General features: G+C 50.6%; 1 protein-coding gene across 4 annotated transcripts in view; it reads left to right on the top strand.

The window, feature by feature from the left end:
* The first annotated feature begins 10,604 nt into the window (after nucleotides 1–10,604).
* Nucleotides 10,605–22,965, top strand: part of CUEDC1 (CUE domain containing 1) — a 90,882-nt gene continuing 78,521 nt past the window's right edge. For 3 of the 4 annotated variants that reach the window (XM_024980278.2, XM_024980277.2, XM_059878143.1), the window contains exon 1: nucleotides 12,604–12,731. Coding sequence is in view for 1 of the 4 variants with exons in the window: in XM_059878142.1 (XP_059734125.1) it covers nucleotides 11,989–12,731 (743 nt within the window). In the remaining 3 variants the exon portion in view is untranslated. Of the gene's footprint in view, nucleotides 12,732–22,965 lie in introns of all 4 variants that reach the window. The other variant, XM_059878142.1, reaches the window with a different exon arrangement.

Raw genomic sequence — 22,965 nt, 5'->3', positions numbered from 1 at the left:
TGAGAGAGCCCCCTGAAGATTCAGAGCAGGGCGAGGCCTGTCATAAGCGACAGCTTGGGAGGTGCTGTAATTCAGGGTTGCAGTTGAGAGCAGGGGCTTTGAATCTGGCAGGCCTGGGGTGTAAATCTGGGCTATGCCAGTTGGAAATGTGTGACCTTGGGCAAGAGATGTAACCTCTGTGGCCCCAGTTTTCTCAGCTGTGAAGCAAAGAGGATAACAGTTGCAATATGGTAAAGATTTTGAAGATCTAATTCGTGTAAAGTGCTTTGTATAAAGCCTGATAGAGAGGCTGCTGCTGCTGCTGCTAAGTCACTTCAGTCCTGTCCGACTCTGTGTGACCCCATAGACGGCAGCCCACCAGGCTCCCCCATCCCTGGGATTCTCCAGGCAAGAACACTGGAGTGGGTTGCCATTTCCTTCTCCAATGCATGAAACTGAAAAGTGAAAGGGAAGTCGCTCAGTCATGTCTGACTCTTGGTGACCCCATGGACTGCAGCCTACCAGGCTCCTCCATCCATGGGATTTTCCAGGCAAGAGTACTGGAGTGGGTTGCCATCGCCTTCTCCTGATAGAGAAGAAAGAGCCTCAAATTCAATATCCCCCACCTGCACCTGGGCGTCCTATATCCTATGTAGTAACAGCACCATCAGTTCACTCAGAGGCACCAACTGCGTTCACCCAAAGAGCAAAGGAGCCGACTGCCTTCCTGCATGACTTCCCCATTTCAGACGCTGAGATTTTGAGGGTTGGCATCCAGCATGGGAACTGGAGTCTCATCTCAGGGAATGAGAAAGTTAGATGGGAGACACATCTAAACCGCTTCTAACTGAAGCCTGCCGAATATGTGGCAGGGAGGGCTCCAGTTACACCGAGGAAATAACCAGGCTGGGAGACCTGGAAAAATGTCAGCATGTGTGCCTCTCTGGGATGGTGCATCGTGCTTCAGAGAAGTCGTTCCTTCTCACTGCATTTACCAGCATTCACCATATCCAAAGAAACCGGCTGTACAGTTTCCCTAGGCAACCGAACCATCGTAACAAAGAGTTTGTTCTTCTTATAGCTTGCTGCGAGCCTGGCACGGGCCTGACCTCCTTCCTTCCCAAGAGGAAAGGGAGGGCCACCACCTACCCAGGCAGGATGTGGGGGAGAAACCTGACATCCTTCGCAGACCTGCTCGCTCGCCCCCGAACCTGCCCTCATCGGCTCCACCTGCTCTCCTGAAGGTAGCCTGGACTCAGCGCTCTGAGAGGCGTCCTGCAGAGCGCGCGGAAAATGTGGCTTTTGCAGGGCTGGGTCTGTCCACCTACTGCAGTGCCCAAAGTCCGATGCCCTCCACAGTTTGGCCAAATCTACTTTGCCGGCCTCGTCTCCGCGATTTCCTCCCTGGGGTAGACTAGGGTTAGAGCCGGACGGGTGGGGAGCCGAGGCAAACAAACAACTCTGGGCGTGTCAGCCCCGCCCCGACCAGGGCACTGCCGAGTCGGGATTGGCTGATGTCGCCTGTATTCTGGTTGGTCGGGGGAGGGTGCTCATTCACAGGGAGCGCTGCTCCACTCGGGCTGGAAGTTTCCTACGCTGCTTCGCTTTCTGCACTCTGCACAAAAGTTGTACCACCTTGTATGTAAACAGATAAAATCAAGTTATCTAATGTGCCTCCGAATATAACGTTGGCCCCTTGAAGGATGGCCGAATCTGTCAGCTTGCTGTATCCTATTTCTAAATCACACACGTGAGGGTGAGTGGGGAGAGGCTTGCGGGAAGATGCTGGGGGCTGCGGTTTGTCTCCCCCGGGGGAGGCTATGGCTTACCTGGGGGCCGTTTGTTGGGTTAGCTTTTCAGAAGACGCATTTCCCCTTTCTATCATCTACACTTACACTTCACATTTCCCTGCCTTCTGTCGTGCTGTTCCACATGGTAGGGGTGCTTTTCCTTCTCATTTATTTTTGTTGCTCTTGTTGGTTTTTTTTTCAACTTTTTATTTTGTATTTGAGTATAGCCGATTAACGGGCTTTCCCGGTGGTTCAGCGGTGAAGAAACAGCCTGCAAGGCAGGATGACCCAGGAGATGCGGGTTGGATCTCTGGATTGGGAAGATCCCTTGGAGTAGGGCATGGCAACCCACTCCAGTATTCTTGCCTGAAGAATCGCATGGTCTGAGGAGACTGGTGGACTACAGTCCTTAAGAGTTGCAGCACGACTTAAAGACGCAGTAGGGCACGACTGAAACGATGCAGCTCGCAGGCACACATAGCCCTGTCACAATGTCTTGATGGTTTCCGGTGAAAAGCAAAGGGACTCAGCTATACATATTCCCCAAACATCCTTCCCACCCAGATGGGCACAAAACATTGAGTAGAGTTCCATGTGCTATACAATAGGTCCTTATTGGTTATTTATTTTGAATACATAAGTGTACATGACCTTCCCAAACTCCCTAACTATTCCTCCCCTCCCGCAGCCATAAATTCCTATTCTAAGTCTGTGTCCTTTTCTCTGTTTTGTAAGTTCATTTGCGTAATTTCTTTTTAGATTCCACATATAAAGGATGTCATACAATATTTCTCCTCTGATTGACTTACTTCACTCAGTATGACAGTCTCTAAGTACAACCGTGTTGCTGCAAATGGTATTATTTCATTCTTTTAATGGCTGGGTAATATTCCATTGTATGTATGTACCACATCCTCTTTATTCATCCCTCTGTTGATGGACATTTAGGTAGCTTTCATGTTTTGGCTGTTGTAAACAGTACTGCAATGAACACTGGAGTGCTTGCATCCTTTCTGTTTTTTCCTCCAGATATATGCCCAGGAGTGGGACTGCAGAGTCATATGACAGCTCTATTTTTAGTTTTCTAAGGAACCTCTATAGTTGCTGTACCAATTTACATTCCCACCAACAGTGCAAGAAGGTTCCCTTCTCTCCACATCCTCTCCAGAACTTGATGTTTGTGAACTTTTTGGCGATGGCCATTCTGACCAGTGTGAGATGATATCTCATTGTAGTTTTCATTTGCATTTCTCTAATAACTAGCGATGTTGAACATCTTTTCATGTGCAGCCATGTGGAGAAATGTCTATTCAGGTCTTCTGCCCATTTTTTGAGTGGGCTGTTTGTTTTGATGCTGTTAAGTGTCATAAACTATAAATTTTGAAGGCTAATCCCTTATCAGTCCTATTATTTGCAAATATTTTCTCCCAATATATGGGTTACTTTTTTTTTTTTTTAATGTGCTTAAATATTCTTGATCCCCAGGCTCTACTGGAAAAAAAGTTGATTGCAGGGCTTGGGCAGCAAAAGCCACAAAGTAAACCTGAAACAGCTTTGAAAAACTTTTATTTGGAAATAATTCCAAACTTACAAAAGTTGCAAAGGTGAAAATAGTACAAGAGACACCTTATACTCTTTAACCAGATTCACCTATTGCTAACACTTTATCCCTTACTTATTCACATGTGTGCTCTATCTCTCTACATTTTTTTTTTCTGAACCATTCCATGGTTTTATACATCATGAACCTTCCCCCAAGTACTTCTCTGAAATTTTATACATTTACACTTATATAATACACTTATTTAATCTACAATCCATATTTCAGTCATGATCTGATTATGTCCTTGACAGCATCTTCACTCCTAGGACGAGGTCTAGTTTAGGGTCAGGTGTTGCATTTAGTTGCTCTGTCTTTTTAATCTCCTTAAACCTAGGCCATTTATATAGCTGGACTTTTTTTTTTTAATTACAGACCCCTGCTTTAAAAAAAAAAATAGAACATTCTTCATTTTGTGTTTGTCTGATGTCCCCCATGATTACATTGATATTATGCATTCTCAGCTGGAATCCTGCCGAGGCAACGTCTCCTTGGGATATCATATCTGCAGGCACATGACAGCCTCTGTCCTTCCAAGATGATGACCACTCAGTCAAGGCGTTGCCTAGTTTCCCCATTGTATAATTATTGTTTTCCCCCTCGCAACTAATAAGAAGTCTGTGGAGAAGCACTTTAAGACCATTCGAATATCCTCCTCCTCATCAACACGTCCCCCTAGATTTAGCACTGATGGATGGTCTAATGTAGTCTTTACAGTGATGGTGAAAACATCTCTGTGCAAGAAAGTCAGGATGGGAATGTATCAAAGAAGATGGGATGTATCAGAAGAACACAGGAAAGACTTGCCTGGTGGTCCAGTGGCTAAGACTCCATGTTCCCAATGCAGGGGGCCCAGGTTAGACCCCTGGTTAGGGAACTAGATCCCACATGTCAAAACTAAGATTGAAGATCCCACCTGCCACAACTAAAACCTAGTATATTCAAATATATAAGTTAATAGATATTTTTGGGGGGAGGGGGGGTTCCCTCAAAGCTCAGTTGGTAAAGAATCTCCCTGCAATGCAGACCCTGCATTCTGGGTTGGGAAGATCCCCTGGAGAAGGGATAGGTTACCCACTATTCTGGACTGCAAGGAGATCCAACCAGTCCATTCTAAAGGAGATCAGTCCTGGGTGTTCATTGGAAGGACTGATGCTAAAGCTAAAACTCCAATACTCTGGCCACCTCATGTGGAGAGTTGACTCATTGGAAAAGACCCTGATGCTGGGAGGGACTGGGGGCAGGAGGAGAAGGGGACGACAGGGGATGAAATGGCTGGATGGCATCACCAACTCGATGGACATGAGTCTGGGTGAACTCCGGGAGTTGGTGATGGACAGGGAGGCCTGGAGTGCTTTGATTCATGGGGTCGAGAAGAGTTGGACACGACTGAGAGACTGAACTGAACTGAACTGATTCTGGCCTGGAGAATTTCATGGACTATAGTCCACGGGGTCACAAAGAGTCAGACGTGAAGTGAGCGACTTTCACTTTCAAATATTTTTTTAAAAAGAACACAGGAGTCAGCAAATGGCCAAATTCAGAGCAATCTATGCATCAAAATAAATATTAGGAACAATAATAATAAATTATAAGCTGTTGGGAATTCCCTGGCAGTCCAGTGGTTAGGACTCAGCACGTTCACTGCTGTGGCTGGGATTCAATTCCTGGTCGAGAAACTAAGATCCCACAAGCCATGCAGTGGGGCCCAAAGTACATATACATATAATGTATAAATATATGTATATATTTATACATGTACATGTGCCTGCATGCTAAGTCACTTCAGTTGTGTCCGATTCTTTATGACCCTGTGGACTGTAGCCCGCCAGGCTCCTCTGTCCATGGGATTCTCCAGGCAAGAATACTGGAGTGGGTTGCCATGCCCTCCTCCAGGGGGATCTTCCCAAACCAGGGACTGAACCCGCATCTCTTATGTCTCCTGCATTGGCAGCTGGGTTCTTCACCACCAGCACCCCACAGGAAGCCCATATATATACATATCTGTAGGCTCTTGAAAAAAGAAAGGATCCATGACTGCATAAGTAAACAAATTAGTGCATCCTGCTGCTCCTTGAACTCTCAGTTCTGCTTTCTGGTGAAGTGGTCCTGCAGTGTGTGCAGGGTCCTGCAGCTGTGCCCCTCTCGCCAGCTCGGACCAGCCACCACCATGTGACATTTCCCTGGGGAATGGAGCTGAACTGAGCCCCAAGGGGAGCCGGCCTTACAGCCTCAAGTGTGGGACCTGAGCTGAAGGTCTGGACCCTAGGACCCCATCTTGCCATAGGTCCTCGTGCCCCCAGGGGCTCAGCCCTGCTTGAGGGAGGGGTTTCTGTCTTTCTTTTTAAAGAGACACCTGGTGAGTGAAATCTCCTTCAAAGAAATCACTCAGCCCCTTAGGGTCCTCCACTCACCACCCTGGAACTAGCTGTGGTATGTACAGCTCTATCCAGGGAGTCTCTTCCAGTGAAGAAGACATTTTTGCCATTTCCCCTAGTGCCCAGAGCCCGGCACAGGGGCTAGAGGTAGTGTCTGCTTCCTCTCCTTCCTTTTCCTGGCCATTTACTGGTGCTCCAAAGGGTCCCTTCCCCAAAGCACAAAGGAGCCCTCCCCAGGACAGCAAGGCCCAAAGGCTCCTCCGCCTGTTGCTCTGCTGCCCAAGGCCCCCAGGCATATGCATCCTGCCCCATCCCCAACATCCTCCATGGATCTCCATCCCTGGAGAGAATCAGATCTGAACATCAGGGTGAAATTGATCACAGGCAGGCCTCCTTGGAATGAAAGTGAAAGTCACCCAGTTGTGTCCAACTCTTTGCGACCCTGTGGACTACACAGCCCACGAAATTCTCCAGGCCAGAAAACTGGAGTGGGTAGCTTTTACCTTCTACAGGGGATCTTCCCACCCAGGAATCGAACCCAGGTCTTCTGCAGTGCAGGCAGATTCTTTACCAGCTGAGCTACCAGGGAAGCCCCCTTGGAATGAAAAGCATGACAATAAGTTAAATTGTCATCATTCATGAAGTGTATCTGAGTGATAAGGAATAGACTTTGCAGCCAGACCACCTGAGCTCCTCTCCTGGCTCTGTGAAGAAACTTGGGCAAGTTACTTAATCTCTTTGCGTCTCAGTTTCCTAGAGTATAAACAGGGTCTCGAGCGTTGGAAGGCAGATTCCTAACCACTGGACCACCAGGAAAGCCCCTAGTTTTTGTAATTATCTCCAGGAGTACAGTGAAGTGCATGGGCTCCAGAGACACAGGCTGGGGCCATGTCTTGGATGATTGTTGCTCTACTTATTGTTGGATCCTGGGAACACTTCTGAGCTCCCTATGTCTCAGTTTCCACATCTGTAAAATAGATATGGTAATAACACCCGCCCCTTGGGGTTTTTCTGAAGACTAAATGAGCTAAAGTGTGCAAAAGTACTTAAAACAGGACCAGACATTGTAAATGTTCAAGAAAATTTATTATTATTATTTTTTATCTAGTGAGGAGAAAGGTGATATTTTAGAGATGAGGGACTCAGAGAGGTTAAGTAATTCACCCAAGGTCACCCAGCTTGTAAACAGATACAGCAGGAATTTATTAGTACCCTGGTCTGACTGGCACGAAGGTCTGGGCACTTAGCTGCTACACTGTACTTAAGGGTTTAGAGGGAGATCAGGAGGAAGAAGCAATCTGCTACTTCAAGCTGGGATTGAACCTCTAACCTCTGTGAATGTTTTGTAGCAAATGCTTAACTCCAAGCTGGCTTTTCCCAGCAGCTGGTCTGGTGCAGGACGGGTGGACCTCACCGTCTCAAGTCTTGGAATTGTCAAGAAAATAAAAATGAATGTTAATATTCTATTTTTAGATTCAAGCTTGTGCCTTCTCTGTCGATTCCTTGGTGTGGTGTGCCAGGCCTTCCACTGCACACTGTCCTCACCTTTCCAGCTTCACCTGGCTACATGATCCATCACCTACCCCACACTCTGGCCATCGTGGACATTCACCCACATTCAAATATGCTTCAATGTCCTCACCTCTGTGCCTCTTCTTATGCTCTGCCACTCGGATGGGGAACACCCTTATCCTCAGTTAAAACCTTTTTCATCTCCAAGGCACAGCACGAAAGCCAGCTCTTCAAAGCGGCCTTCTGATGGGTCCTCCATGAGAATTAACCATTTGCTTCCAGGGTAGCCTCAGAGTCCTCTACTTACACCTTAATTTTAGTGTCACACTCTGCCTTGTATTATTTTGCTAGCTGCTTCAAATCCACCTTGCCCTTTGATTTGAGGGAGTGAAAAGGGGCTACATATTGTTCATCTTTGGGATCTCAGTATGGGCATATGGGAAGTCAACAAAAATGCTCATGGAACTGGATTGAAATAGCCTAAGTTAGACAAAATTATGAAGGAAAGATACTTATATTCACTTTCCTCTTTCCAGTCATACGTAATGATTTGCAGGGGAGGGTCTGCACCTCTTGGCATGTAGGATTTAAGTTCCTTGGCTAGAGTCCACCAGGGATCAAACCCATGCCCCCAGGAATGGAAGCACAGAGTCCTAACCACTGGATCACCAGAGAAATCCCCACACATAATGATCTGGAAGTCTACATATATATATGAATAAAGGAATGTATGTTCAATGTAGGAAGTTTGGAAAATCTGGGGAAATATTCATAATGCAGTAAAAGTTATCTATAAACCCTCATCCAATAATTGTTAACATGTTGTCATATAGTTAGACCTATAACTAACTAAAAGAAAAAAACAAACAAACAAAAAATAGCCTCATGTTGCATATACTGTTTTTTTCTTTTCTTTTCTTTTTTGGCTGCACCACAAGGCATGTGGAACTTCCCCGACCAGGGATTGAACCCGCACCCCCTGCAGTGGAAGCATGGTGTCTTAACCACTGAACCACCGCAGATTCCGAATATACTGTTTTGTAGCCTACCTTTCCCATATAATATTTTGAATAGTTTCGTAGACATGTAATAATCTTTTTTCTCCTTTAAAAAAATTTTTAATCAGAGGATAATCGCTTTACAATATTGTGTTGGTTTCTGTCGTACATCAACATGAAGCAGCCTAGGTGTGCATATGTCCCTCCCTCTTGAACCTCCCTTCCACCTCCCAACCCCACATCTAATAGTGTAATGACTAAAAATCATTTTAATGGTTGCACAGAATTCCATTTATCTACACCTAATCTCCACCCCTGGGGCTTCCCTGGTGGCTGAGTAAACAACCTGCCCGCCAATGCAGGACATGGGGGTTTGATCCCTGGGTCAGGAAGATCCCCTGGAGAACGACATGGCAACCCACTCCAGTATCCTTGCCTGGAGAATCCCATGGACAGAGGAGCCTGGCGGGCTGAAGTCTATGGGGTCACAAAAGAGTTGGACATCACTGAGGGACTAAACAAGAACAATCTCCACCCCATCACCTTGTAGAGGAGAAGCTGACAGTCTCCGTACAGGAAGGTAGGGCCCGGGACCTTACAAACAGTTACCAGCGAAGGGAAAACCTGGTTTTATTAAGGGCACACCAGGCAGGTCTCACGACCTGACCCAAGTCAGTCCTTTGGCAAATATTTACACACTCATGGGACCAGCGAGGCCTTGGGCTGGAAGGTGTGGGCACTGAGACAGAAGACACGACTGACCTCCCAGGAGCTCATTCATTGAGCTCAGCCACAATACTGTGCGCTCTATAGAGGCCAGCAGGCTGGACAGAAGGAGTCCGTGGGGGCAACCTGTTATGCAAGGCAAGAGGGTTCAAGGGGAGTGCCAGAGGCGCCTGGGGGTGTGAAGGTGGGGGAGCAGGAAGGCGGTGGGTGAAGTGGTAACTGGGATGAATGGGAGGTGCGCTCTTCTGGGTAGAGACTCTGCCACAGGAGAGGCAGAGATGAAGGATCCCAGAGCCGCCATGCTGAAGGGGAGGTGGCCGTGGGGCAGCCTGTCCAACCAGGAATTCATGAGAGGTGGCAGACCCAGGAACGGACATTCAACACACTCTTTTTTTCCTAACATTATATTTTAATTTAAAAAATTTTAGATTTATTTTTTGGGCCGTGCCACAGGGCAGGTGGGATCTTAGTTCCCTGACCAGGGATGGAATCTGCCCCCCTTGCAGTGGAAGCTCAGTCTTAACCACTGGACTGCCCGTGAAGTCCAACACACTCCTTATGGATGTCACCAGCACTCGCTGAACATTTAAGGTGCCAGGCACTGTTCTGGGCACGTCACATGTGTGAATTTGTATGATCCTCCCCACAGTCTTTTGAGGTAGGCACTGTTGTGAGCTCCAAATACCCATCAGGAGACTGAGGCACAGAGGGAGATAAGCAACCCAGAGTCACACAGCAACAGGTGGGGTGATCAGGGCTTGGTGTCTGTGAGAGCACCCTGGACATGGCGGGATTTATGGAAAAGTGGAGAGGACTGTGCCCTAGAAATGTCCCTGGGGCAGGCAGAGCTGAAGAAATGATGGAATGAATTGGTAGAAAAACCAAGGAGGCCTTGGGGTAAGAATCACCTCAAGAAGGTGGTCAGAGCACCTCAGTAGCAAGAGACGGGTGGGGAGGAGGCCCATGGGTTGAAATTACTGTAAGCTGGCTGGTGCCTCCTGGAAAAAGGTGACTCTGGAATGATGGGGAATGAAGCTGGATTCTGAGGGTTGTAAAGGGACTGAGGAAGCAGAGAGGGGATGCAAGGTTGGTTTCTCTCAGAGGAAGTTTACTGATAAACGGGCAAGAGAGAAATGGATTGGGCAATGGCCTGAGGGCAGGTTGGGGTGAGGGTTTCTTATCAGGGCACATTCTGCAGCATTTGTAGGTATGAAGCAAATAGAGAGAGAGAGAGAAAGGACCAGTAGGTTTCCTGAGGCAGGCAGCAGGGCAAGGGCTTGAAAGCCAAGGGATCTCTCCTGTGCTGTGATGCACAGAGATGCAGGGGCCTGAACCAGGGCCAAGCAGGGAAACTAAGGGAGTAGGAGAGGGAGGCAGCTTCCCTGGGGGCTCAGAGTTAAAGACTCCGCCTGCAACGCAGGAGACCCAGGTTCAATCCCTGGGTCGGGAAGATGCCCTGGAGGAGGGCATGGCAACCCTCCCCGGTATTCTTGCCTGGAGAATCCCATGGACAGAGTCTGGTGGACTACAGTCCATAGCATCGCAAAGAGTCGGACACGACTGAAGCGACTGAGCACACAGTACAGCAACAGGAGAGTGAGGAGGAAGGAACAGGACTTGATAACCAGTAGATTACAGGGCAAGGGACACCGGACGCTGAGGTTTCCCGCTGTGAAGCCAGATGGAATGGGGATGGGAAGGAAATGCTCTGGGCCTCTTGCCTCCTTGCATTTGGGGTGTCCGAGGGTCCCACAGGTGAGGAGCCTCCATAGGCAGCTGGGTGTGTGGGGCTAGAGCCCAGGAGGGTGGTTTGGCCTGGGATCCTGGGAAACATTCAGCTCACAGGCAGTGGTGGGAGCAAGGGAGGTTACCCAGTGCGGGTGAGAGGCAGGGAAGCAGTCTGAGAAAAAGCCTCCTGGAAGACAGCCCCGAAAGGAAGCATATGTTACCAATGCCTAAGAAGCATTCTTCAAGGAGGAGCGACCATCACAGGGATCAGTTTCATCTGATGACTATATGAATAATATATGAAAAGATTCCGTCAGCACTTGCCTAACAGCCAAAACTTCAAATTTGCAGATGCATTTTCTCAGCTCCAAAATGCCAAGGCGACAGGGAGAGGAACTGCAGCAGGATCTCACAAGTAAGCAGAAAAGTGGCAGATGAACTGCACTCTGGGCAAGTGTAACATAATCTAGTGGAGAGCATTTGGGAAAGGAGACAGGAGTCATCATGGAGGCATGGGTCAGTCCATCTAGATTAAGGATCTTTAACCTGGGGTCTAGGGGCCACCTCTAGGAGTTTGAAGGGCCCCCAAAACTGAATATACCATGGCGTGAAGGGGCCTGGGGAGAGGTGGGTGGGAGAGAGGAGGTCCTCAGAGGAGTCTGGGAACCTGGCCCTGGAGCTCAACTAGACAGGCTAGTCAATCCCAGGCCTCCCCAGAAGGTGCGGTTCTAAGGTTGCTCCCCCTTCTAGGTTCCCAACCTGCTGAAGAAACACCCTCGACAAGCAAATGATGGAGACACATGGGTGTCTGGTGCACTCTGGTTTGTGGTTTTTACCTTCGGATGTCTCTGTGGCTAGCACAGTCTTCTAGCCCTGTCTCAGCAGGCTGGGGGAGTGCAAGCCCTGGTTGGTGGGAGTGGGGGTGCTGTTCTCTAAGATCTGTACCCAGACGGGCAAGTGGGTCTCTAAGGCAGGTTGTCCAGGAGGAGGTTGTGGGTCCTTGGCAAGCTGTCCCGGGGGCAGAACTGGAACTGCCCTTCATGGGTTTCAGGTCCCTTCCTTAGGTAGCGCCTCTTTGCAGCAGGATGCTTGGCACCTGATGGGCCCTACCCCCATCCCCTAATTAGGATGTGAAACTAAAACACGCGGAAAAATAAGAGCCAAAGCTGATTTCCCGTTCTTCCCTGGGAGATCTTTGCAAAGTTCAGACACCCCTGAGGTGACCTGGTATGCTGGGGAGGAGGTGAGGAGATGGCAAGTGGTATCCAATGATGTGAATGGGTAATAACTTTGATTTCTTGATCTCCTCTGATCTCAACCTTTTGTTTCCTCTCCTGAACCCTAATACCCCGGGGGCCCCCTCCTCTCCACTTCAGCTGTCCCAGGCCCCAGAGGCGCGGCCACACCCTCTGGGCAGCCCTGCTTTTAGGTCCCCCCACCCCCAGCTGAGGTCTCGGGTCTCCCGCCCCACCTTCTCCTGGGTGCGCCCTCCTGGTGCCGCTCCTGGAGCAGGGAGGCGCAAGACGCCCCGCGCGGCCCGGGGTACCGACGGTCCCCGATCGCGTCCTCCGGCCCTCCAGCCGGGAGTCCCCGTGGCTGCCGCGGGGGTCGGTCCCCCGGGGATCCGCCTCGTCTTTGCCCGGCCCCCACCCTCCAACCCCCCACCCCCAGCCCCTGCGATTGGCGTCGCTGGCGGCCCCCGACCCCGCTTCCCTCCCCTATCCGAGGGGCCGGCTGCGGAGAGGGTCTGGGGACCGCGGCCCGGCCCGCGCCCCGCCCGCAGGCCCGCTCCTCCCCGCGCGGCCCCACTTGTGGCCTCGCGGCGGCCGCGCAGGGACAGCTGCATTTCGCGCCGCCCGCCGCTAGGAAGCCGGCCGCGCCTCGCTTTCCCCGCCTCCCGCGCCCCGGCCGCGCCGCCGCGCCGGGCCCGCCGCCGCCGCCGCGGGGCCGCGCCCCGCCCCCAGCCCCCGGCCCCTCCGGCCCCACCGGCCCGCGGGGAGCGGACGCGCGTGGCTGCTCGGTAAGACCCCCTTCACCCCCGCCGGCGCCGCCCGGCCCGCGCGCGCCTCGGCCCCACCTTCCAGGCCCGCTCGCCGAGGCGCCGCCGCGAGGGTCGGGCGGGCGCGAGTTTGATTCCCAGGGCGGCCGCCGGGAGCCCGCGCCGCCCCAGCCTCGCGCGGCGGGTCCGGCTCCGTGTCCTTCCCGGGCCGCCGCCGCCGTCTCCCGGGCCGCGGGCGCGCGGGGCGCGCGGGGACCCGGGGGACCGGGAGGGGAGCGCGCGGGGAGGCGGGTGGTCGCCGGCGGGCGGGCGGGCGGCGCGGGCAAGGCGGGCCAGGCCTCGGCTAGCCGGCGCCGCCCGGAGCCCCTTCCCCAGTCGCTGCCCCTTTTGTGTGGGCGCCCCTCCCCGCTCGGCCCGGGCCGGGGGGAGCCGGCTGCTTGGCGACGGCTGGCAGGGGGCGGCGGGGTGGTGGTGGCGGGGGGCGCCTGCCAGGGCCTGAGCTCCTTTTAGGAAAAGGGGAGGTGCGCTTCCTGCCCCCGCCGGGGTCGGCTTCGCTTTCTCTGGTCCCACCCGGTCCCCCGGGAGCTGCATCTCCCGCGGTTCGGCCAGGGAAAGTTCACCGGGCGCCGTCCCCGCCCCTCGGCCCCCGCCCCTCGGGCTCCCGGTGCCCCGGGCTCTAAGCTCCAGGGGGGTGGTGTTGGCGCTAATTCATCCTTTCCTCTCTGTTTGCGGCTTGCATTGTTCGTTTTACACCTAGCACGGGCTTGTCCGTTTCTTTTCCCTTTGAAAGAAGTTTTCGTTCCAAGAAATTTACACTGAAAGGAAATTCCTGGAGAGGAATCTGATGTCAGCGGAGGAAGCTTTTAGATTTTCTTCCTTTCGGTGAGAGTGGAGGGTGAGGGGGAACGACTGGGAATTTTTCAGTTGTCCTAGGGGTGACCTAGGAGACAGGACCACCTCCCTCCCCTCCTACCGCTCAGGCAGGAGCTTGCTGAGCACTGGGAGTAAGCCCTCCTGTTGGCTGGGCGTCCTGAGAACCCTGAGCCAGCCGGTCCAGGAGAAAGGACTTAGGGAGGTGCCTGAGCTTCTCGTTCCTTTTCCTTGCCACGCATGCTCATCTTGCCAGCCTGGGTGGAGCTGGCCAGGTGTGCCTGAAGGAGGTGAGGGACGCCAGGAGTTCTCAGAGAGGAAGTCGTCTCACCATGAGATTTGGCGGCAAGGAATCAAGTGTGAAATGGGGCCCTCTCTGCTATTGGCCGATGAGGTCTTTGGGACCTCTGTTTGCATGGAGGATGGCATCTCTGGGATGGAGAGAGAAACCTGGCTCAGGTCACCAGGAAGCTGGAGGGTGTGTGTGGAGGGTTGACTTTGAATTCACCCCTACTCCTGCCCCAGTCCACCTACTGCAGCTAGAAGGAGCAGGAGGCAAGGGACCAGGATTGGGGCCTCAGGCCTGGACACATCCTTAGATAGGAGAAAGACCTTGAGCAACTAGCATGACCCAGGGATGATAATAAGGGGGGGGGGGGGGGGCGCAGATTGGGGCCAGAGGTAGGGGTCATGGGCCCCTTTGAGGATCTGGTGAAAGCTCTAACTCCCCTCTCCCTCCCTCTGGCACAGGCAGGTGGGCAGGGACACATTTTGTATGCAGTATCAGAGGGTTGCTGTGCCCCTTGGAATTGGGACCCATGTTAAGATCTCGAATCTGTGGTTCAGCCTAGGTGGTTTGGAACAGTTTCCTCTTTTGTGTTGAGTCAGTGAATAGTTCCAGGGTGTGAAGAGCAGATCTCTCAAGAGGGCTTTTCTCATGACCTTCCGATGCAACTTTGGGCTTGTGGCCATGGAGACCTGGAAACTCTGAACCGGATCCCAGCTCCTGACAGTGAGCCAGAGAATGGGGGCCAATGGGGTGGCCGTTCTCCAGGGGCTGATTTTGTTGCCTTTGTGGTGAGAAGGCTCTGGGCACTAACTAGGCCAATGCCACAGAGCTGTTGAATTAGAGGTAAATATAGGGATTAGGGGCTTCCCTGGTGGCTCAACTGGTAAAGAATCTGCCTGCAATATGGGAAACCTGTGTTCAATCCCTGGGTTGGGAAGATCCCCTCGAGAAGGGATCAGTACCCCCCTCCAGGATTCTGGCCTGGAGAATTCCATGGACTATACAGTCCATGGGGTTGCAAAGAGTCGGACACAACTGAGCGATTTTCACTTTGACTTCCCTGGTGGCTCAGATGGTAAAGAGTCTGCCTGCAATGCAGGAGATCTGGGTTTGATCCCTGGGTCGGGAAGATCCCCTGGAGGAGGAAATGGCAACCCACTCCAGGAAATGGCAACCCACTTGCCTGGAGAATCCCTTGGATGGAGAAGCCTGGTAGTCTACAGTCCATGGGATCACAAAGAGTCAGACATGACTGAGCGACTAAGCACGGCACAAAGGGGTTAGGGTGAGGGATGCTGTCACAACAAAATAGGAGTCAAAATAAGAGTCCCAGCTCATTCTTGGGGCAGCGGGGTTGAGGTGGTGGAACATGCTTCAGTGGAGAGTGTAAGTGTGAAAGATGCTTCTCCTTTTTTTTTTTTTTTTTTTTCACTTTTTGGTTGAGCCGCTCAGCATGTGGGATCCTAGATCCCTAGGGATCCACCCCATGCTCCATGGTGTCTTAACCACTGGACAGCCAGGGAAGTCCCAGGACACTCCTCCTTTTGAGGAGGCCTTTGTGCAGAGTTGTTCAAGGCCAGGATCAAAGTATTGTAGGTTCCTTGTTGTTCAGTGGCTAAGTCAGGTCCAACTCTGAGACCCCATGGACTGCAGCACGCCAGGCTTCCCTGTCCTTCGCTATCTCCCAGAGTTTGCTCAAACTCATGTCGGGTTCCTTAGATCCTTATGGACGAGGGAAGAGGGGGCAAGCCAAAAGGAATGGCTGTCACCATCCCCAGTGTGTCCTCAAGGAGACCAGGCCTGCCTTTTGTTTCTTAACCAAAGCTCACTGGGCCCTGGGCTGCTGCCCAAGGCTTGGTGGCATCGCCCTTGTTGGGGATCTGGAAGAGCCTTTAGCAGGGTCTGCCATCTGTGGCTTCTCTGCTTGGTATTGAGAAGCCCTTCTTAGGTCCCAGTGGACCCAGACAATGGTAGTTCATGGAGATTTTTCTTTGACTAACAGACACAGTGTTGAGCAGATAGTAGCACTTAGACTTGTTTCTTCCTTCAGGGTTTCCTATCTGTACTTTGCCTTGATAGATTTCCCCTGATCCTGACAATGAGCAGGATAGGCCGGAGTGTTCTCGAGCCTTGGGAGCAAGAATCTGCTTTGACTCTGCAAGGTGCCCTGGAAGGAGGTGAAGCCTCTGGTTTTTTTGGCTTTTACGCTTTCAGGAAGTGAGAACTGTAAAGGACCTGGGGGTGCTCTGGTCCAGCGGGCGGTCCCTAACTTGGGGCTTGACAGTTATTTTGTAGGTGGGCTGTAAGGGTCCTATGGTGGTGACGAGAGGTTCCAGGACTTGTCTGCCTGCTGCCACCGCGGCCGCCATAGGTTGGCGAGGATGCTGGTTGTGCTGGCTCACTCAGTTCTCTGATGGCCTCTGCTTTCAGCCTCCCAGTAGGCCTCTCTGATGTGTCTGAACAGTGTAATAGATTCTGAATAATCCAGCTATTGCTCTTATCTTTAAAACAGGTCATAAGTGACAGATACAGTAACAATGCCTGTCCACAAAAACTCCCTTTTCATAAATTGTGAAATGCACTGGGGAATGACTGGTGGGATAAAAAGGCTCCAAATCTCTCTAACTTCCACCCCCAGGAGACAATCTGGCCACTCCGTGTCCATTTCTAGAATGGCTTTGTGGTTTACCGTGTAGGATCTAAAGTTACATACATTTTCCCCGTTGCACTCCCAGCTCTCCATCTTACTCTATGACTGTAGGTGCTTCAGTTTCTCAGCTTTAGAAAAAAATGAAAGGAGATAATATGCCAGACAAAGAGCAAGTCTTCTTTTAGAGTGGAAACTATTATTATCGTTCTTTTTCTTATTTTTGCACTTGGGTGCTAACGTTCCGAGGCATCTTATCATTAAGGGAGATCTTTGGTAAAAACTGTAGAGGCTGAGGCTGGCTTTTGGAGATGTGGGATGGAGTGGGGTGAGGCTTACATTTTGAGCAGAGGGAAACACACAATGGGGAGATGAGCCTGAAGTGTCAAGGGTGATGACAGAGAAGTATCATTGGGGGCAGAATGACTCAGCATTTGTAACCCTGCTGTGGAACTAACTCTCCTCCCTTTTCTTTGGAAAATTTCCCTTCTAAACTGGTGAAGGTGGGGTGGTGCAGGGGGAGGATCATAATCAGTAAAGAGGGTTGACTGGCTTTTTAGATTACTGTTAACATTGATTCTGGAGGAATGGGGTCTAGTGTGGGGGTGGGTAGGCTCAATGACACTCCAGAGTAGAAGCAGGTTGGGGTTTCTATGAAGCCATAGGTTTGGGACATAATTCCAGCCTCACTGAACACTCACTATGGGTCAGACCCTTTTCCAAGTGCTTCTCATGAATCAGTTCATTTAATCCTCACAAGATCGTATGAAAGGTTAAATCTATATTTCAGTGAAGAAACGGAGACATAAGGAGTTTAAATACCATGTCCAAGATTGCATGGTTGGAGAGTGGCAGAGCCAGGATTTGAACCCAAGAGGCTTGGTTACAGAGCTTACATCTTTAGAGAAAGTCTGAGAGAGACCCCTACTGAGCTGAGGGCTGAGAGGTGGGGATGGGGGGGTGGTGGGATTGGAGGGGTGACGTGCTCCGAGTGAAGGGCTGACAGTGCAACATTCAAGCATCGTTGGGATGTGCTGAGCATTCAGCCTAGCACTGTTTACTGAGAACCACTGGCTGAGTGCCAGACACCCTCCTGGAGCCTGAGCCTGAGTACAAAGGTTACTAAGACATGACCCTGACTTAGAGATGCCTACAGTCTAGGTGGGGGGAACAAATATGTCAGCCTAGAACTTCAGTTGCCATGGCGAACACTGCACTGAAATGAGTGCTGAAGAGGCAGATGCTTTGGCAGCCAGAGGAGGAGCTGGGCAGGGAGGGCTTCCTGCGGGAGGGGGCGCTTGAGCTGAGTGGAGGTTAAAGGGGCTGTTGCCCCCAGCCTTTTGATCTGGTCAGAGTATATATCGCTCTCCCACTCTGTGAACTCCTCAGTAGATTCGAATTTTCTGGATGGATCCTGCAGCACCCTTGCATTAGTTGGCTCCCTTGGGACCTTTGTGGTTTTTAATAGTCACCTCCTCTATTGCCTGAGTGAACATGCCGAAGAAAAACTAAAAATCTTGTCAGCGTTATCGCTCAGAACACAGTGATTCACTCTTGTCTCTCCATACTTAGAAGCAGGACCAGCGGCGAGTGAATGTAAACTGCAGAGGAAGGACTTAAGTAAGATCTGAGGACAACATTCCAGATAGGATGTGAGGACAAGTGACTCACAGGAGCAGAGGGGAATGGCCATCCCCGAAGGTCTTTAGAAATGGGAGCAAGTTCCATTTGTCTTTGTGGTTTAAGAGGTTTCATCTGGAGACAGGAAGATGAAGTAGAGGCCCCTCGAGATCTGTGTCAGCTCAGCACAGGGAGGGGAAAACAAGCTGGAATTTTTGAGCTAGAATGTCGCTCAGATCTGGCCTAACCCCTCATTTTCCTGTTAAAGTGACTGAAGAATGTCTGTCTCCTTAAGTGGGTCATTCATTAATAAGCCAAGACACAAACCACATCTGCCCACAGCTGGGTGCTGCCCTGCGTTGATCCCTGTCAGAAGGGGGGTGCATTCTGGGGACACCCCACAGCCCTACCGGATGGAGTCCATGCCTTGTGAAGAGGGCTGCAGGAACCCGCAAGCAGTTGACTGTCTGGCTGTTGGCGCTAGAGAAAAGCTTCAGCTCCTACTCAAAAAATGTTCTGAAAATGGCCCAGTGGGAGCTGGTAGTCATCTTATTCACTCCAGCATTCCTGCCTGGAGAATTCCATGGACAGAGGAGCCTGGTGGGCTACAGATTGTGGACTTGCAGAGTTGGACATGACTAAGTGACTGTTCACCCTCCTGGCCCAGCACCTAGAAGAGGCTTGGGCATACCTCTAGGGCCTTCAGTAAACTTGGTTGAATGAAGAGTAAATAGCACACAATCCAAAAGTTATTCCTCTTTTACCAAACACTTGTTGGCCAGTGCGTTTACCTTTTCAATTCTGTGTTGCTTAAGCCAGCAACTGAATCATTACACCGTTCCCCTAGCGACAGAGAGAGGCACCCGAAGGTGTGCTGGGGGCAAGCATGACGAACAAAACAGTTTGGGATTTTTCCCAGGGTGCATAATTCTTTTGAAACCGTATCAAGGGCGGACATTATGTTCATTGATGATGACTTGCCTTTTTTTGTTTGTTGTAGTTTGTTGTTCCCAGCCTGAAAGTAAAAAGGCTGCATTTTTCAAATTTAGGAAAAGCATGTGGTCTAGTTATCTAGGCTGCATTCAGCAAGATGGCTACAGAGATCACCAAAGGAACAAGCCTTGCTCTCAGAAGAGAATCTGATTAAGGAGGAGCCAAACAGGAGCCAGTGCTGGACAATGAATTTAGAATACTGAGTGGTGAAGTTTACTTCCTGGGGTGAATTTCAATGGACTTGTGCAAATTAAAGAAAAGCAGCAGCAGAAAACCCTATGGCGGGTCTCTTGCTTCTTCTTACCTATTCATTAAGGAAGCATTGAGTTCTAGGAAGCACCTGCACAACTCTTTATCCCTCCCCACCCCCCACCCCCTCACCCCCCCACCCCCCACCCTCACCCCCCCACCCCCACCCTCACCCCCCCACCCCCCACCCCCCCCACCCCCGCAACCAGCGCTCTAAATCTGGAGCTCTGATGAGAAGATCCTCTGCGGTCATGTAGGGTGATCAGGCTTAGGAAATGATTTCACTTTGTTCAGGTCTGAGATTAGTTTCGGTTTCAGGCTGTACCAGGAGCTGAGAGAGAGAGCCTGAGCTAGAGCGAGCGAGAGGAGGAGGAGGCTGCTGGGAGAGCCTCACCATTGGCTGTCACGAGTGGCAAGGTGGGCGGGCAGGGAACTCCTGCGCTGAGCAGGGAGAGGAGGAAGATGAATCAGAGATACAGTCAGGGGAGGCAGCCATTGAGCATCTCTGTGTCTATGCACCGGGCAGCAGCCTATGACGGTATCAGCAGGTGTGTGTAGGGCAAAAGCCTGCACAGTTACAGAACTTCTGAGCCAGGGCTGCGAGGTCGTAGGGAAGCTGTAAAACACAGACTACCTGGATGGAGTGGGTTTTGCATGAGCAGGTGCCAAGCTCGGAGGAAAGCCAGGCATCAGTGTGCCATAACCCACCCCCTCCCCCAACATCTTATACCCGTATCCTTACAACTTGCATTTGAGTTTCCCTTTTTTAAAAAAAAAAAAAGACAAATGAAGGTTTGAGAGCTGATAGTTGAGAACCTGCAGACTTTTGCGAGTTGGTGCATCCTTTAAGATGCTGCCTTTAAGCTGTCGTTTCTCGTTGAGACTGCGGCCAGTCTGGCGGTTTCACAGGGCATCATTATCTCAGAAAATCAGTGCCTTCCCTCCCCTGACTGGCTCTGGGTGCGGCAGACACAGATGTTTCATCCCACCCGAGCAGTGTTACAGCACCATTGCATTTTATTCCTCCAAGTCATAAATTCATTTTATTGCTAAAAGAGAGAAGCATTGAATTTTAAAGCCAGGAAGGATTTTGAAGATCATCCAGACTGCTCCTAGAGGAATTTGTGGTCCTGGGTCATTAAGCACCTTGAAAAAGAACTATAGTGTGTAGTTAAAAACTCTGAGTCAGACTGCCTGTGTTTGAATCCACCGTTGCTAGTTGCTACTGTGTTCTTGGGGCAAGTTAACTCAATTTCTGAGTCTTAGTTGCCTGAACCATATGATGGGAGTAATAATACCCCTAATAGTTGCTGCTGCTGCTAAGTCACTTCAGTCATGTCCGACTCTGTGCAGCCCCATAGACGACAGCCCACCAGGCTCCCCCGTCCCTGGGATTCTCTAGGCAAGAACACTGGAGTGGGTTGCCATTTCCTTCTCCAATGCATGAAAGTGAAAGTGAAGTCGATCAGTCCTGTCCGACTCTTAGTGACCCTATGGACTGCAGCCTACCAGGCTCCTCCGTCCCTGGGATTTTCCAGGCAAGAGTACTGGAGTGAGGTGCCATTGCCTTCTCTGCTAATTGTTGCTGCTGCTAAGTCACTTCAGTCGTGTCTGACTCTGTGCGACCCCATAGACGGCAGCCCACCAGGCCCCCCCGTCCCTGGGATTCTCCAGGCAAGAACACTGGAGTGTTGCCATTTCCTTCTCCAATGCATGAAAATGAAAAGTGAAAGTGAAGTCGCTCAGTCATGTCTGACCCTTAGCAACCCCATGGACTGCACGCAGCCAATCAGGCTCCTCCATCCATGGGATTTTCCAGACAAGAGTACTGGAGTGGGGTGCCATGCTAATTGTTGCTGCTGCTGCTGCTGCTAAGTTGCTTCAGTCGTGTCTGATTCTGTGCGACCCCATAGACGGCAAGCCTTAGCACAGTGCTTGGCAAATCATTAAGTTCTCAATAAATGTTAGCTACTGCTAACATTTGTTATTATCCTCATTTCATGAAATCATATCATCATCAGTGGCTAGTTGCTGTTAGAGCCAGAGCTACAGCGCTAAACTCTTTATAATACTAGTTTTCTCCAGCATGGCCATGCAATGATTTCATCAGAGTCTTGAAACACAGAGAGCATTGGTGAAAGTACTTGTGTAATCTAATGCATAAACATTCATAAAAGAGCTGGAAGAAATGGGCTCAATCCATGTATTAGATATAGTTAGACTGTGGGCATGAGGGCATGTATTTAACAAATAATCTGTGTCCACAAACACCCTTTATAGTGTTTAGAGGTTTCCTAAATCCCAGAATGGTTACCTCTGCTGGAAGGTTGGGGTGTTCTTCGATGTTTTTGTTGAACTCTCCTCAAATTGGAAACATCCATTTCAATGAGTTGTGATGGCAAGCAGGCTTTTGGGTGTAATGGAAATATTTCTGTAGCCTGGCTGCTGTTTATCAAGGGTGAAGACAGTGCATGTTTTTAAAAACTGTGGGCTTGGCAGAAGTCCACACGTCTTAGGCCAGGCTAGCACAAATGCCTTCCCAAATGATTTGCACTGACCTTTTTTGCAAATTGCTGACAGCCTGGGAGCCTCCCAAGGGAGGCTGAAATATTGTTGAGGAGGGTGTCATCCTTGGCCTTGAGGGGTCTTTTGACACTTTTGATGGGGTGGCATAAGGCCGCTTTGGTATATTTTCTTGGAATATGAAAACAAATGGAAATTAATTTTGTTTGGCAAATCCTGCAACATTCCCTTGAGATATTGCCACTCTCTGGGGCTTACAGAATTGAAATCTGTTTTTGATGCTGATCCACGGGACTTCTTAAATTTCCGTGCCTGAGGGAGAGAGCTTGTTAGAGTGTGAAATTTGTGAGTATGTGATTCAGAGTCCAAGATGAGAGATCGTCTGAGCTCTGCTGTGTATGGACTGTCATTCTGAGCAGATCACTTAATTTCTTAGTTTGTACTTTTCTTGAGTTTAATCTGTTATTGTACCCACAACAACAAATGGTTTTGAACACATGTGTTAACCAGAGCTGGTAATAATAGTCCCTATTGCACTAGATGGGGCTTCCCAGGTGGCGCTAGTGGTAAAGAACCTGCTTGCCAATACAGGAGACGTAAGAGACACAAGTTCAATCCCTGGGTTGGGAAGATCCCCTGGAGAAGGGCATGGCAACCCACTCCAGTATTCTTGCCTGGCGAATCCCCATGGTCAGAGGAGCCTGGTGGGCTACAGTCCATAGGGTCGCATAGAGTTGGAACGACTGAAGCAAATTAGCATGCACGCATGCATTGCATTAGTTGGCTGCTGCTGCTAAGTCGCTTCAGTCGTGTCTGACTCTGTGCAACCCCATAGATGGCAGCCCACCAGGCTCCCCTGTCCCTGGGATTCTCCAGGCAAGAACACTGGAGTGGGTTGCCATTTCCTTCTCCAATGCATGAAAGTGAAAAGTGAAAGTGAAGTCGCTCAGTCGTGTCCGACTCTTAGCGACCCAATGGACTGCAGCCCACCAGGCTCCTTGGTCCATGGGATTTGCCAGGCAAGAGTACTGGAGTGGGGTGCCATTGCCTTCTCCGATTAGTTG

The sequence above is a fragment of the Bos taurus genome, chromosome 19, assembly GCF_002263795.3.
Source record: "Bos taurus isolate L1 Dominette 01449 registration number 42190680 breed Hereford chromosome 19, ARS-UCD2.0, whole genome shotgun sequence".
Lineage (NCBI taxonomy): Eukaryota > Metazoa > Chordata > Mammalia > Artiodactyla > Bovidae > Bos > Bos taurus.
The sequence above is the reverse complement of the archived record's forward strand: the minus strand, read 5'-3'. Positions and strand labels throughout refer to the sequence as shown.